Source organism: Megascapheus bottae, chromosome 14, assembly GCF_031878675.1.
Source record: "Megascapheus bottae isolate mThoBot1 chromosome 14, mThoBot2.hap1, whole genome shotgun sequence".
In the NCBI taxonomy this organism is placed as follows: Eukaryota; Metazoa; Chordata; class Mammalia; order Rodentia; family Geomyidae; genus Megascapheus; species Megascapheus bottae.
The window spans coordinates 59766353-59778459 of record NC_143522.1 but is presented as its reverse complement, the minus strand read 5'-3'; the positions used below and the strand labels follow the sequence as shown (position 1 = coordinate 59778459).

General features: G+C 37.1%; 1 protein-coding gene across 4 annotated transcripts in view; it reads left to right on the top strand.

Moving 5' to 3' along the window:
• Heatr5a (HEAT repeat containing 5A) overlaps nt 1-12107 on the top strand; it is a 110179-nt gene that overhangs the window by 42781 nt on the left and 55291 nt on the right. For all 4 annotated transcript variants that reach the window (XM_090345353.1, XM_090345354.1, XM_090345352.1 and 1 more), the window contains 4 exons: nt 2372-2471; nt 7936-8045; nt 10575-10738; nt 10829-11001. In XM_090345353.1, coding sequence (XP_090201479.1) covers nt 2372-2471; nt 7936-8045; nt 10575-10738; nt 10829-11001 — 547 coding nt within the window. The remainder of the gene's footprint in view (nt 1-2371; nt 2472-7935; nt 8046-10574; nt 10739-10828; nt 11002-12107) is intronic.

The following is a 12107-nucleotide window of genomic DNA, read 5'->3' as shown; positions in this document are numbered from 1 at the left end:
CTGGCAAAAAGAAAAAGAAAAGAAAATCAAGGGGCTGGGAATGTGCCTTTAGTGGTGGAGTATTTGCCTAGCATGTATGAAACTCTGGTTTCAATTCCTCAGTACCACATAAACAGGAAAAGCCTGAAGTGGCACTGTGGCTCAGGTGGTAGAATGCTAGCCTTGAACAAAAGAAGCCCAGGGAGATTATTTCAGGTCCTGAGTTCAAGCCCTACGACTGGCAGAGAGAGACAGAGAGGGGGGAGCGGGAAGAAGGGAGGGAGAGAGGAGAAAGAAAAACGAGCTGGATGCCAGTGGCTCACATCTATAATCCTGACTACTAAGAAGGCTGAAATTTGAGGATGACTGTTTAAAGCCAACCCAGGAAGGGCTTACAGTCTCCAGTAAATTATTCAGAAAAAGCCAAAAGTGGCCTTGTGGGCTCAAATAGTAAAGCATAGCCTTGAGCACAGAAAGGGTAATTAAAAGAGTTTTGGGGCCAGGAGTTTGGCCTAGTGGTAGAGTGTTTGCCTAGCATGCATAAAGACAAAACAAAACAAAAAACCCAAAAAGAGTTTTGATTTTTATCTCTACATTCACAATCTAGTGTTTTTATAAACTATAATTACAAAATGTAGCTCAGAGACAGAGCCCAGGCTCTGAGTTGAAGGATCAGAAAAGAGAGAAAAGAGAAACAAACTAGTCACTGGTGGTTCATGCCTGTAATCCTTGCTACACAGGAGACTAAGATAGGAGGATCTCAGTTCAAAAGTTCAAAACTAACCTCAACTAAAAAGTCCATCAATTTTTGTTTGTGTTTGTTTGTTTTTGCCAGTCGTGGTGCATGAACTAAGGACCTGAGCACTGTCCTTGGGCTTTCTCAAAGCTAGAGCTTTACCACTTGAGACATAACACCACTCCCAGCTTTTTTTTTGTATGTATGTGATACTGAGGTATCGAACCCAGGTTTTCATGCATGCTAAGCAAGTACTCTACTACTCAGCCAAAGTCCCACCCAGCACCCCCCTTTTCGTTTGTTGTTAATCATGGGGCTTGAAGGTGTACTTGAGCTCTTCATCTCAATGCTAACACTACCACTTTGAACCATAGCATTACTTCTGGTTTTCTGGTGGTTAATTGGAGATAGTCTCATGGACTTTTGTGCCCGGGCTGGCTTCAAATTGTAATCCTCAGATCTCAGCCTCCTGAGTAGCCAGGATTTTTGTGTGAGCCACTGGCACCTGGCATTGTGATTTTATTTTTACTAGTCCTGGATCTTGAACTCAGGGCCTGAGCATTGTCCTTGGGCTTTCTGAAGGTAGTGTTCTGCCAACCAAGCCACAGCACCACTTCCAGCTTTTTCTGCGTATATGGTACTAAGGAATTGTACCCAGGACTTTATGCATTCTAGGCAAGCACTCTACCAGTAGGCCACTCCCAGCCTCCATCAGATTTTTATCTCCAATTAACCACCTGAAAAAAAAATCCGGAAGTGGAGTGTAGTTCAAATGGTAAAAACCTAGCCTTGAACAAAAGAGCTCAGGGATAGCACTTAGACCCTGAGACCAAGCCTGCCCAAGGACTGGCGTGCACATACATACACACAGCGATTTTGAATTTGATCTTGAAACAGTCTAAATTTAAACTACTTATTTTATTCTTCATATGAAGCAACTTTCAAGAGAAAGTTCTTTGTTTCAGGTAATATCTGTGAAACTAACATGCTAGCTTTCCAGAACCAGGTAGACTTGCCAGGTTCCTGTGTCTTATAGCTGTAATAATACTAGCTTGGGAAGTTATCTGAACGTCTTGGTTTGGAGTCAGCCTAGGCAGACATAGCTGAGAGACTTATATCTCCAAGTAACTAGCCAAAAGAGAATGTAGCTCAAGTGGTAGAATGCCAACCATGAGGAAGAAAGCCCCCCAAAAAGTGTGAGGCCCTGAGTTCAAGCTCCAGTTTTTTAAAAAAATTGTTTTGCCAGTCCTGTGGCTGGAACTCAGGGCCTTAGCACTGTCCTTGTACACTTTTTGCTCAAGGCTAGTGCTCTGCCACTTGAGTCATAGCGCCACTTCCAGCTTTTTCTGTGTATGTGGTACTGAGGAATCAAACCCAGGGCTTCATGCATGCTGGGCGAGCACTCTACCACTAGGCTATGCTTCTCCCCCTAAAATTTTTTTAAAAGGGAAGCTATTGTCTAGTTTACTTATGACCTCCAAAGGAAGACATTAGAATCCTTTTTATATTAGTTTGGAAAATTCTAGATTTGGGCACATTTCTTTATTACTTTAATGAAAAATACTAATGTTATAACCTAATCAAATTCTGTCTTCATATTGATTATACCCTGTTAAAAGTCTGCTGCATTTCTTTTGTTTTGTTTTGTTTTTTCAGCTATCAAGAGCTTTGTTTCCCACTGTGGTGATCTCCTCACTGAGGAAGTAATTCAGCATCTCCTCTTACCACTTCCTTGTGCTGTGGATTTGCTAACTCAGTAAGGATTAGCTGTTGATAAAATTTTCTAAGAGCAATTAGTTTCTCTCTGATTGTGTAATATCCCTTTAGTCTAATAGAAAGGCAAGTTTTTGTGGTGGTGACCAATTTTCTTCTTGAAGAGGAAGACATATTATGATTCTTAGTTTTTTCTTTTTTTGGCTATGCTCTTTTTCTTTTATTTTTTTAATTGTTGGGGTAATGTACAGAGGGGTCACAGTTATATTCATTAGGTGGTGGGTACATTACTTTTTGAACATTGTTTTCATTGTTACTGTAAAGATACACAGAGGGTTATCAGTTGCATTGGCTAGGATCTTGAAAGGAAAATAGATGTTAAAAGGAAAGGAAAATCAGTTGAAGAATATTATACCCTTAATACAGGCAGATTTAGTAAAAAAAATATTAAATGTTAAGGCTGTTAATTTTTTAGGTATAAATTTAATTGGTTTGTTTGCGCTATTCTGTATCCATCAGACTCAGATGCTTGTTAAGTTTCAGATTTCTGTTTATATTTTCATATATATATGATAGTGAAAAATCAACAATGTATTATGAGCACTTATAATTTCTAAGTTATTCCCAAAAAAATATTTGATGGTATAGAATATGGACAGAAAAATAAAGGTATGAATTATAAATTATTATAATAAAATGAACAAGTTAGAATCAAGTATAAGACCATAGCTAATGAATATTTCCTGTAAAGGGCTAAACTTTATAGGCCATGAAGTCTTAGTTACAGGTATTCAGCTCTGTTATTGTAGCTCAATAATATGTGAGTGAATAAATGTGTCTGTGAATAACTTTATGAAAACAAGCAGTGTGGACATCACTGTACTAGAGAAATAATAGTACACATTTCTTATCAATGGCTCCTTTTGATTGATTCACAAGTATTTTTATTTTAGTACTATGCTTTACTGGTCATCATAGTATTAAAAATGCCCTCTAGTTTTTTGATTAACAGACATTTCTAATTTAAATGTCAAATTTACAACTCTTTTATTGAGTACTTTTGTTTTCCAGTTGTAAAGTTGTTTTTTATTTTTGTTTTTTTCAGGTCTTGGGGCTTGAAGTCTGGGCCTGGACTTTGTCCCTGAGCTCTTCAGTTCAAGGCGACCACTCTACGCTTGAGCCATAGCCCCACTTCCTTTTTCTAGTGATTAATTGTAGATAAGAGTCTCATGGCTTTGTAGTGGCTGGGCTGGCTTTGAACCTTGATCCTCAGATCTCAACCTCCTGAGTAGCTAGAATTACAGGCATGAGCCACCATGTCCCTCGAAAAAGTTTTATTGTGAAGTTATGTTTTCTTATATTTCTCTCAGCATTGTTTCAATTGCTGTGTTTAATTTATTTTGTCTGTATTTCCAATTAGTTTTCTTATTTTAAGTGAAATACAAATCTGTCTTTTCTGTTTAGGGTACTATGATAAAGTTCCTCAGACTGTAATTTGAAAAGAACAGAAATTTATTTCTCACATTTTGGAAGGATAAGAGTCCAAAGTCAAAGTGCTGGCAAGTTCATTGTCAAGTGAGAGCTTGGCCTTGGTTTCCAAGATGGTACTTTTATTGCCCTTTTCTCCAGAGAAAATGATTGCTATGTCCTAATATGGCAGAAAGGACAGGAGGGGGAAAAAGTCTTTTGTTGAAAGAAAAAAAATAAAGAAAAGAAAACACAACCCTTTGTAAAACATTAATCCATTCATGGGGGACAGAACCAAAATACCAATATACCCCTTCCTGTATCATTCAGTTGGGGATTAAATTTTCAACACAAGAATTTTAAGCAGCATATTCTGTATCAGGATCCAATTTCATTTTCTTTTTTAATATGGAAAAGAAATTGTTCCATGCCTTTCTTATTTTAAAAAAATCCAATTGAGCACAGGTGGCACAGTTATTCATGAGGCTGAGATCTGAAGATCACAGTGCAAAGTCAGCCAGTACAGGAAAATCCATGAGACTTATCTCCAATTAACCACTAGAAAACTGGAAGTGGTGCTGTGGCTCAAACTGGTACAGTGATAGCCTTTGAACAAAAAAGCTCAGGGATAGTGCCCAGCCCCAAGTTCAAGCCCCATGACTGACAAAACGATGCTTACTACTTTTAGTGATGGCCATTCACTTTTTTGTTTTGTTTTTGTTTTAATTATTATTTTTTAATTAAAGAATTTATTAACATTGATTTTTGCATCATATATCAAATGATGTGTTAAACAAGTATTCAAGAGGGGAATCTATATACAATCACTGGCACTTAGATTATAGAACATAATTGAAATTAGGCTGAGGGTTTGTATATCATAGATACATATTAATCTATGCAATAAAACATTATGTCTGTAGAGTCACAAATTTTTATGTCTATGTAGTTGTGTTTATATTTCCAATACCATGTCCATAGCATTGGGTATGTGAATAATGAGTCCTCGCTCTTGTATTGTTTGGATCTAATAGCCACATATTAAGGATACCATGCGCCTTTTGTTCCTTTATTCTTGACATAGCTCAACATGATTCACTCTAGATTCATCCACTTCCCTACAAATGCCATTATTTTATCTTGTTGGTTGGCTATGTAGAATTCCATTGTATATATATATATATATGTACACACACCACATTTTTTGTATCCATTCATCTGTAGTAGGGCATCTGGCTTGTTTCCATCGCCTGGCTATTGTGAATAGTGCAGAGATAGCTGAGCAGGTGTCCTTATCACATCATGGGTTATGATGTTCAGGATAGATGCCCAGGAGTGGTATGGCAGGATCGTAGGGAAGGTCTATTTTCAGTTCTTTAAGAAACCTCCACACTGCTTTCCAGAGTGGCTGAACTTGCTTACAATCCCACCAGCAGTGCAATAGGGTTCCTTTTTCTCCACAGCCCTGCCAGCATCTGTCATTGTCTGAGTTCAAAATCTTGGCCATTCTTGTTGGGGTAAGGTGGTATCTTAGGGTTGTTTTTATTTGCATTTCCTTTATGACCATGGATGATGAACATTTTCTCATATGCTTTTCTGCCATTTTAACCTCTTCTTTAGTTCCCTTGCCCATTTAGTGATTGGTTTGTTGGGTTTGGGGGGGATTAGTTTCTTGAGTTCCCTGGATATTAAGCATTTGTCTCATGTATTATTGGTAAATATCTTTTCCCAGTTGGTTGGCTGTCTTTCTACGTGAATGGATATTGTCAGATGCCTTCTCCGCATCCAGAGAAATTATCATATGATTCTTATCCTTAGCTATATTAATATGATGTATTACATTAATTGATTTGCGAATGTTAAACCAGCCTTGCATCTGTGGGATGAAGCCTACTTGATCGCAGTGTATAATTTTTTAAATTTGTTTCTGGATTCTCTTGGCTAGTATTTTATTGAGGAGTTTTGTGTTTGTGTTCATTAGACAGATAGGTCTGTAGTTCTCTTTTTTTGTTGGATCTTTCCCTGGTTTGGAGATGAGTGTAATACTAGCTTCATAAAATGAGTTTGGTATTGCTTCTATTAATATCTCGGAGGAGTTTCAAGAGTATAGGTATTACTTCATCTTTAAAGATCTTGTAGAATTCCTCAGTGAAACCGTCTGGACCTGGGCTCTTTTTGGTTGGCATTTCCCTGATTGCTTTCGCTATTTCATTGTATGAAATTGGTTTGTTCAGTTTGTTTACCTCTTCATGGTTCAATATGGGTAGCCTATGCCATTCACTTTTGTTACATATTTCCATGTGTACATAATCTGTGCTCTTTATTGTTAATGGTGTGCTTTTTTTATTTATTTACTTATTGTGGAAAAAATTATTCTCAGCTATTTTATATTTTTATTGTTGTAATTGTTAAATAAGCAATATGTCTAATCTATTTTTTTACCACTGAATAAAATTGTAACTGATCCTAGATCCAGCCAAAGCTTAATAAATTTTCTTATATTAACTATTAATTAATAGAGTCTCTTAGAGTTTTTGATGTACAGTACTTACTTATTCATATGTCTTTTTTATCACTGGGTGCAGTGGTTCAAAGCGTAATCTAAGGTATGCAGAAGGCTGACTCCAGAAGTTTGAGGTCATCCTGTACAACACATCTTTAAAAATGCTAGAGTTGTTGGGGCCGGGAGTTTGGCCTAGTGGTTAAAGTGCTTGCCTAGCATGCACGAAGACCCGGGTTCGATTCCTTGGTACCACATACATAGAAAAAAGCCAGAAGTGGTGCTGAGACTCAAGTGGTAGAGCTCTAGCCTTGAGAAAGTCCAAGGACAGTGCTCAGGCCCTGAGCTCAAGCCCAGGACTGGCCAAAAAAAAAAAAAATGCTAGAGTTGGTAAAAGCAATCTTGTAAGCTTAGGTGATGGCAGAAGGTTGGTAGTTTAAGGCTACCTTGTACTATATAGTATAACTGCCCAGGTGGATACATAGACTGACCCTATCTATGATACTGACCTAGTTATTTATTGAGCTTTTTTTTTCATATAAAAAGGTGAATTTATTGGGGAAGTAGATGGTGAACTGACCGGCCAGCGGAAATAGTGAACTGACCAGCCAGGGACACAGTGCAGACTCGGGAGCTGGCGCTATGACTATTTATTGAGCTTTTTGTTCAAGGCTAGCATTGAGCTCCACTTCTAGCTCTTTACTTGTTAATTGGAGATAATTAGACTTTACTGCCTGGGCTGGCTTCAAACTATGATCCTCAGATCTCAGCCTCCTAAGTAGCTAGGGTTACAGATGTGAACCATAGGCACCTGGCAATCTTCATTCTATTTTTTTTGCCAGTACCAGGACTTGAACTCAGGGCCTGAGCAATGTCCTTGGGCTTTCTCAAGGGTAGAGCTCTACCACTTGCGCCTCAGCACCACTCTGGCCTTTTCTGTGTATGTGGTACCGAGGAATAGAACCCAGGGCAAGCACTCTACCACTAGCCCATGCTCCTGGCCCCAATTTTTATTCTGTTCTTTAACAGGAAAAAAAATACAGAATGCCTAAAGCTAAAACATGATAATATTAGATTCCCAGGACTAATATTTTAAAATATTAAATAAGTCAATTGATAGGTCTTATTTTTTATAATTTTTTATTTTTTTTGCATTTCTGACTGATGTTTGGATTTTCTCTAGCTATTTGTTTCCTCTTTGTATATTTCTCTAATTGCACTTGAACATAATAGACATATTTTTATGAACATCCAACCATAAATTTTGCAATTTTATAATAATACAAATTTCAAGTTCTAGGCTATAAAACTTTGGGTTTAAAGTAATCAAGTTTTTTTCTGTATGTTTGTAATGTATAACTGAGAAGTTAGCAGAATGATTTCTACATGTAATACTTTACTATCACACCTTATTTTAAAAATTAAATTAACCCTAATTCAATATGTGTATCTAATTTATGTTTACATGTCAACTTGTTCAGTAAATTTATGTTATCATATAACTTAGACTGTTAAGATATACTTTTTCTTTTGTTTTAAGGCTTTCTTCAATACTAAAAACATATGGAAGTCCTTTGAAAACATCATCAGTAGTTTATAGACAAAGACTATATGAACTACTGATTTTATTACCTCCTGAAACCTACCAAGGTATGTGCCTTAGACACAAATGCAGTATTGTTTCTGATTATATGAAAAGCAATAGTTGGTTGGCTCATTAAGTTCTTGAATGAATGAATTACAATGTCAGTTATTTAGTGACTTTTCAGAGGTTTAGAGACTAATGCTAATCTACATGTTCACAGTGTTATAGTAAGTAAAATATGTTTTTTGGAAATGTACTTCTTTGTAAGGGACTGGGAATTTGGACTAGACATAGTTTGCTTGCCTAGCATGCACAAGCCCTGGGTTCAATTCCTTGGTTATCACATAAACAGAAAAGGCCAGAAGTGTCACTGTGGCTCAAGTGGTGGAATGCTAGCCTTGAGCAAAATGAAGCTTAGGGACAGTGTCCAGGCTCTGAGTTTAAGCAAAAAAAAAAAAAAGAAAGAAAGAAAGAAAAAAGAAAAGAAACATACTTCTTTGTATCCTGCTTTCTTTTCTTTTCTTTTTTTTTTTTTTGCCAGTCCTGGGCTTGAGCTCAGGGCCTGAGCACTGTCCTTGGACTTTCTCAAGGCTAGAGCTCTACCACTTGAGCCTCAGCACCATTTCCTGCTTTTTTCTATGTATATGGTACCGAGGAATTGAACCCAGGTCTTCGTGCATGCTAGTCAAGCACTCTACCACTAGGCCAAACTCCCGGCCCCTCCTGCTTTCTTTTCTCATGGGAAATAAATTACTACTTCTACAATGTGGGAGAAGATGAGTCACAAAGACTGATTTGATTTTGCAACTAGGTTTTACATAGAATTTACAATGTAAATCTGATATACATTTAGCTATACCTAGTTTCCTTCTTGAATGATATCTATAGTATATTTTCCATTTTATTTTTAATTCTGTTAAGATAAAAATTTAATACCAAACTACCAAAATAGAATTGATTTTACAAACTTTTGACGGAATTTTTTGCTCTTATTAGAATCAACGATGATTTTGTTAGTGTACAGTTGGTAGAATAAACTTTAAGAAAATTTACTTGCCCTTACTTTAAAATCAGTTCTTGAATTTTTACTATAAAATGTAGTATTGAATACAGCCAGGCACCAGTGGCTCACACATTTTTTTTTTTTTTTGTCAGTCCTGGGGCTTGAACTCAGGGCCTGGGCACTATTCTTAGACACTTTTTGCTCAAGGCTAGCACACTGCCTCTTGAGTTACAGTGCCACTTCTGGCTTTTTCTGTGTATGTAGTTCCAGGGAATTGAACCCACCACTAGGCCACACTCCTAGCCCTGGCTCACACCTTTAATCTTAGCTGATACTCAGGTTCGAAGGTAGCCAGCACAGAAAAGTCCATGATAGGAGCCAGGAATGTGGCCTAATGGTAGAGTGGTAGAATGTTTGCCTAGCATGCATGGAGCCCTGGGTTTGAGTCTTTGGTACCACATACACAGAAAAAGCCAGAAGTGATGCTGTGGCTTCAGTGGTAGAGTGCTAGTCTTGAGTACAAAGAGGCTCAGGGACAGCTTCCAGGCCAAAGAAAAAGTTGATCTATCATCTCTGAACATTTTAATTCTTCTCATTGTTGGTATCACAAGCACATGCCATCATATCCAACTTCCTTCTTGTGGAAATGAAGTCTCATAGATATTTCTGCCCTGCCTGGCCTAGAACTACAGTTCTCTCATTCTCATATGTAAACTTGGGATGACAGATGTGTGTACTCCTCCCAGCTGTGGCTTGAGAAATAAGCTCTTAAACTCTGCCATCCAAGCTGGCCTCCGATTTTGATCATTTGGTTTTCATCTGCCTAAGAGCTAGGATAATAAGCATGAGCCACCAGCAAGTACTAACCCCCACTCCCACCCCTTTTTTTTCTTAAGAGACAGAATTGTTGCTCTGTCACTAAAATTCACCTCCAACTGTTGGGATCAAGTTATTATTCTTTTGTTTCAACACAAGTTGTTGTAACTGTAGGTACATACAACTATACCAATCTAAATCTAAGTAAATGTGTGTGTGTGTGTGTGTGTGTGTGTGTGTGTGTGTGTGTGTGTGTGTGTGTGTGTGGTTGTTGTTGGGAATTGAATTGAGTGCCTCATGTATGCTGGGGAAGCATTCTGCCACTAAGCTACATGCTCAACCTAGCCTTGGCTAGTTTTTTGTTTTGTTTTACAGTACTGAAGAATAAACCCATGGCCAAAGGTATGCTAGTCTAGCACTCTGCTTAACCCATACCTCCATTTCTGGTTTGTGTGTGGATTTTTTGACAAGAGAAAGAAAAAACAGATACATTAGCTGCCTAAGGAATGAAAGCATTAGATTCCTAAATCTATTTTGGAACTACATGTTGTTTTAAATGATGTTAGTATTAACTTGAATTGTCTTTTTGTTTCTGTTAGCCTTGTCACCAATGACATAGTTGAACTACTGAGATGAAGGCAGTTTTGGAATATGAAAAATCTAATCATACGGGTATAATGTATTAAAGTTGGTCAGGGTGTTACAGCTTACCCTGGACTTCATAAATCCCATGAAGTCCTAAATTGCTAATTATTCCTTTTCTCTGACTTAACAGGAAACTTTTGTGCTATCCTCAAAGAGCTGACTGCTGACTTGACTGCCCCTGATATCCAGGTGGCAGCATCTTTGTGTTTACTTCCATCCCTTTGTCATCAGAATGATCTTTTGATATTAAGTCCTTTGCTACAAGAGACTGACCATAGATTCATTGAGGAACAGGTGTGGCCATTTTAAAATAATTCCTGGGTCAATTTAATCTGTAAACAGTGACTTTTAACTTAAAACCTCATATTCCTTTTTAACTTTTAGCTCCTGCTTGGTAATGGTGTTGCTTGTGGAAGTCTCGAATATGACCCTTATTCTCTTTATGAGGATATAGAAGGAGATTCTGTACCCAAACCCCTACCTCCAACACTATCAGTTATTAGTTCTGCAGCCAAGCTTTTTGGGATTGTCTGTACTCATGTGGAAGATGCTCAGAGGTAAACTCCTTCAACAGTTTACTTATTCTAAAATATAACATTTTGGTGAATTTCTAATAGAGGAATGATGGCTAAGAAGAATGTTGTCAGAAGAGCTCATTTATAAAAGAATTTCTGTGTCAGATGAATGTGAGATTAAGGTCTCTAGATTAAGACTCTTAAATAAATTATTAAGTGCCCCAATTACAGTATTTTGACTGAAATTAGTTTGTCATCTAGCTGATAATACAAATGGAAAAGTCAATAATGGCTAAAAGAATTATTTGTGATTGCTTGATAAAAAAAGATAAGCATCTTTTCTTTATTAACTCAGACTAGATCTCATCATAGGCTGTCTTTGGAAATGTTTTGGAAGTGTTACAGATTCAGTGATTAATCTTTAATTGTCAATTTTGACAATTTACCTAGAGCTAGATCAAACTTTGGGAGAAATGTGGCACATCCCTGTAGTCCCAGCACTTAGTGACTGAGATAGAAAGATCTCAAGTTCCAAGCAAGCTTTGGCTTAAGGAATGAGGTCCGTTTTCAAAATATCAAAAAATAAATATTAAATGTTTTAATTTAATTAAATACATTTAAATATTAAATATATTTCCTTCAAAATAAAATAGGAATGAGACTAAAAATGGAGATCGGGGAATTAAATCCAGGTTATAAAAACTGACTGCTATTTCTTTTGTTGTTCCTAAGATAAATTAATATTAAGAAAAACATTTTACCTCAAAATAAACTAACTTATATAATGGATATATTGATTAACTTCTTTTTGGAACATTTCAAAGCGTTAACATATATGAAGACATCATGTTATAGATCTTAAGTATATACAATTTTATCATGATAGTAAATACCTGAGATAGTCAGTTTGAAGAAGAAAGTTTATTTTCGCTCATAAAAAGAAATTTCAGCCGGGTGCAGTGGCTCCCCCTTGTAACCCTAGCTACTCAGGAGGCTGAGATCCAAAGATTGAGGTTCAAAGCCAGCCTGGCCACTAAAAACCTTGAAACTCTTATCTCCAGTTAATCACTAGAAAAGAGGAAGTGGGGTTGTGGCTCCAGGGATAGGGTGGTAGGCTTGAGCTGAAGAGCTCAGGGACAGTGCACATG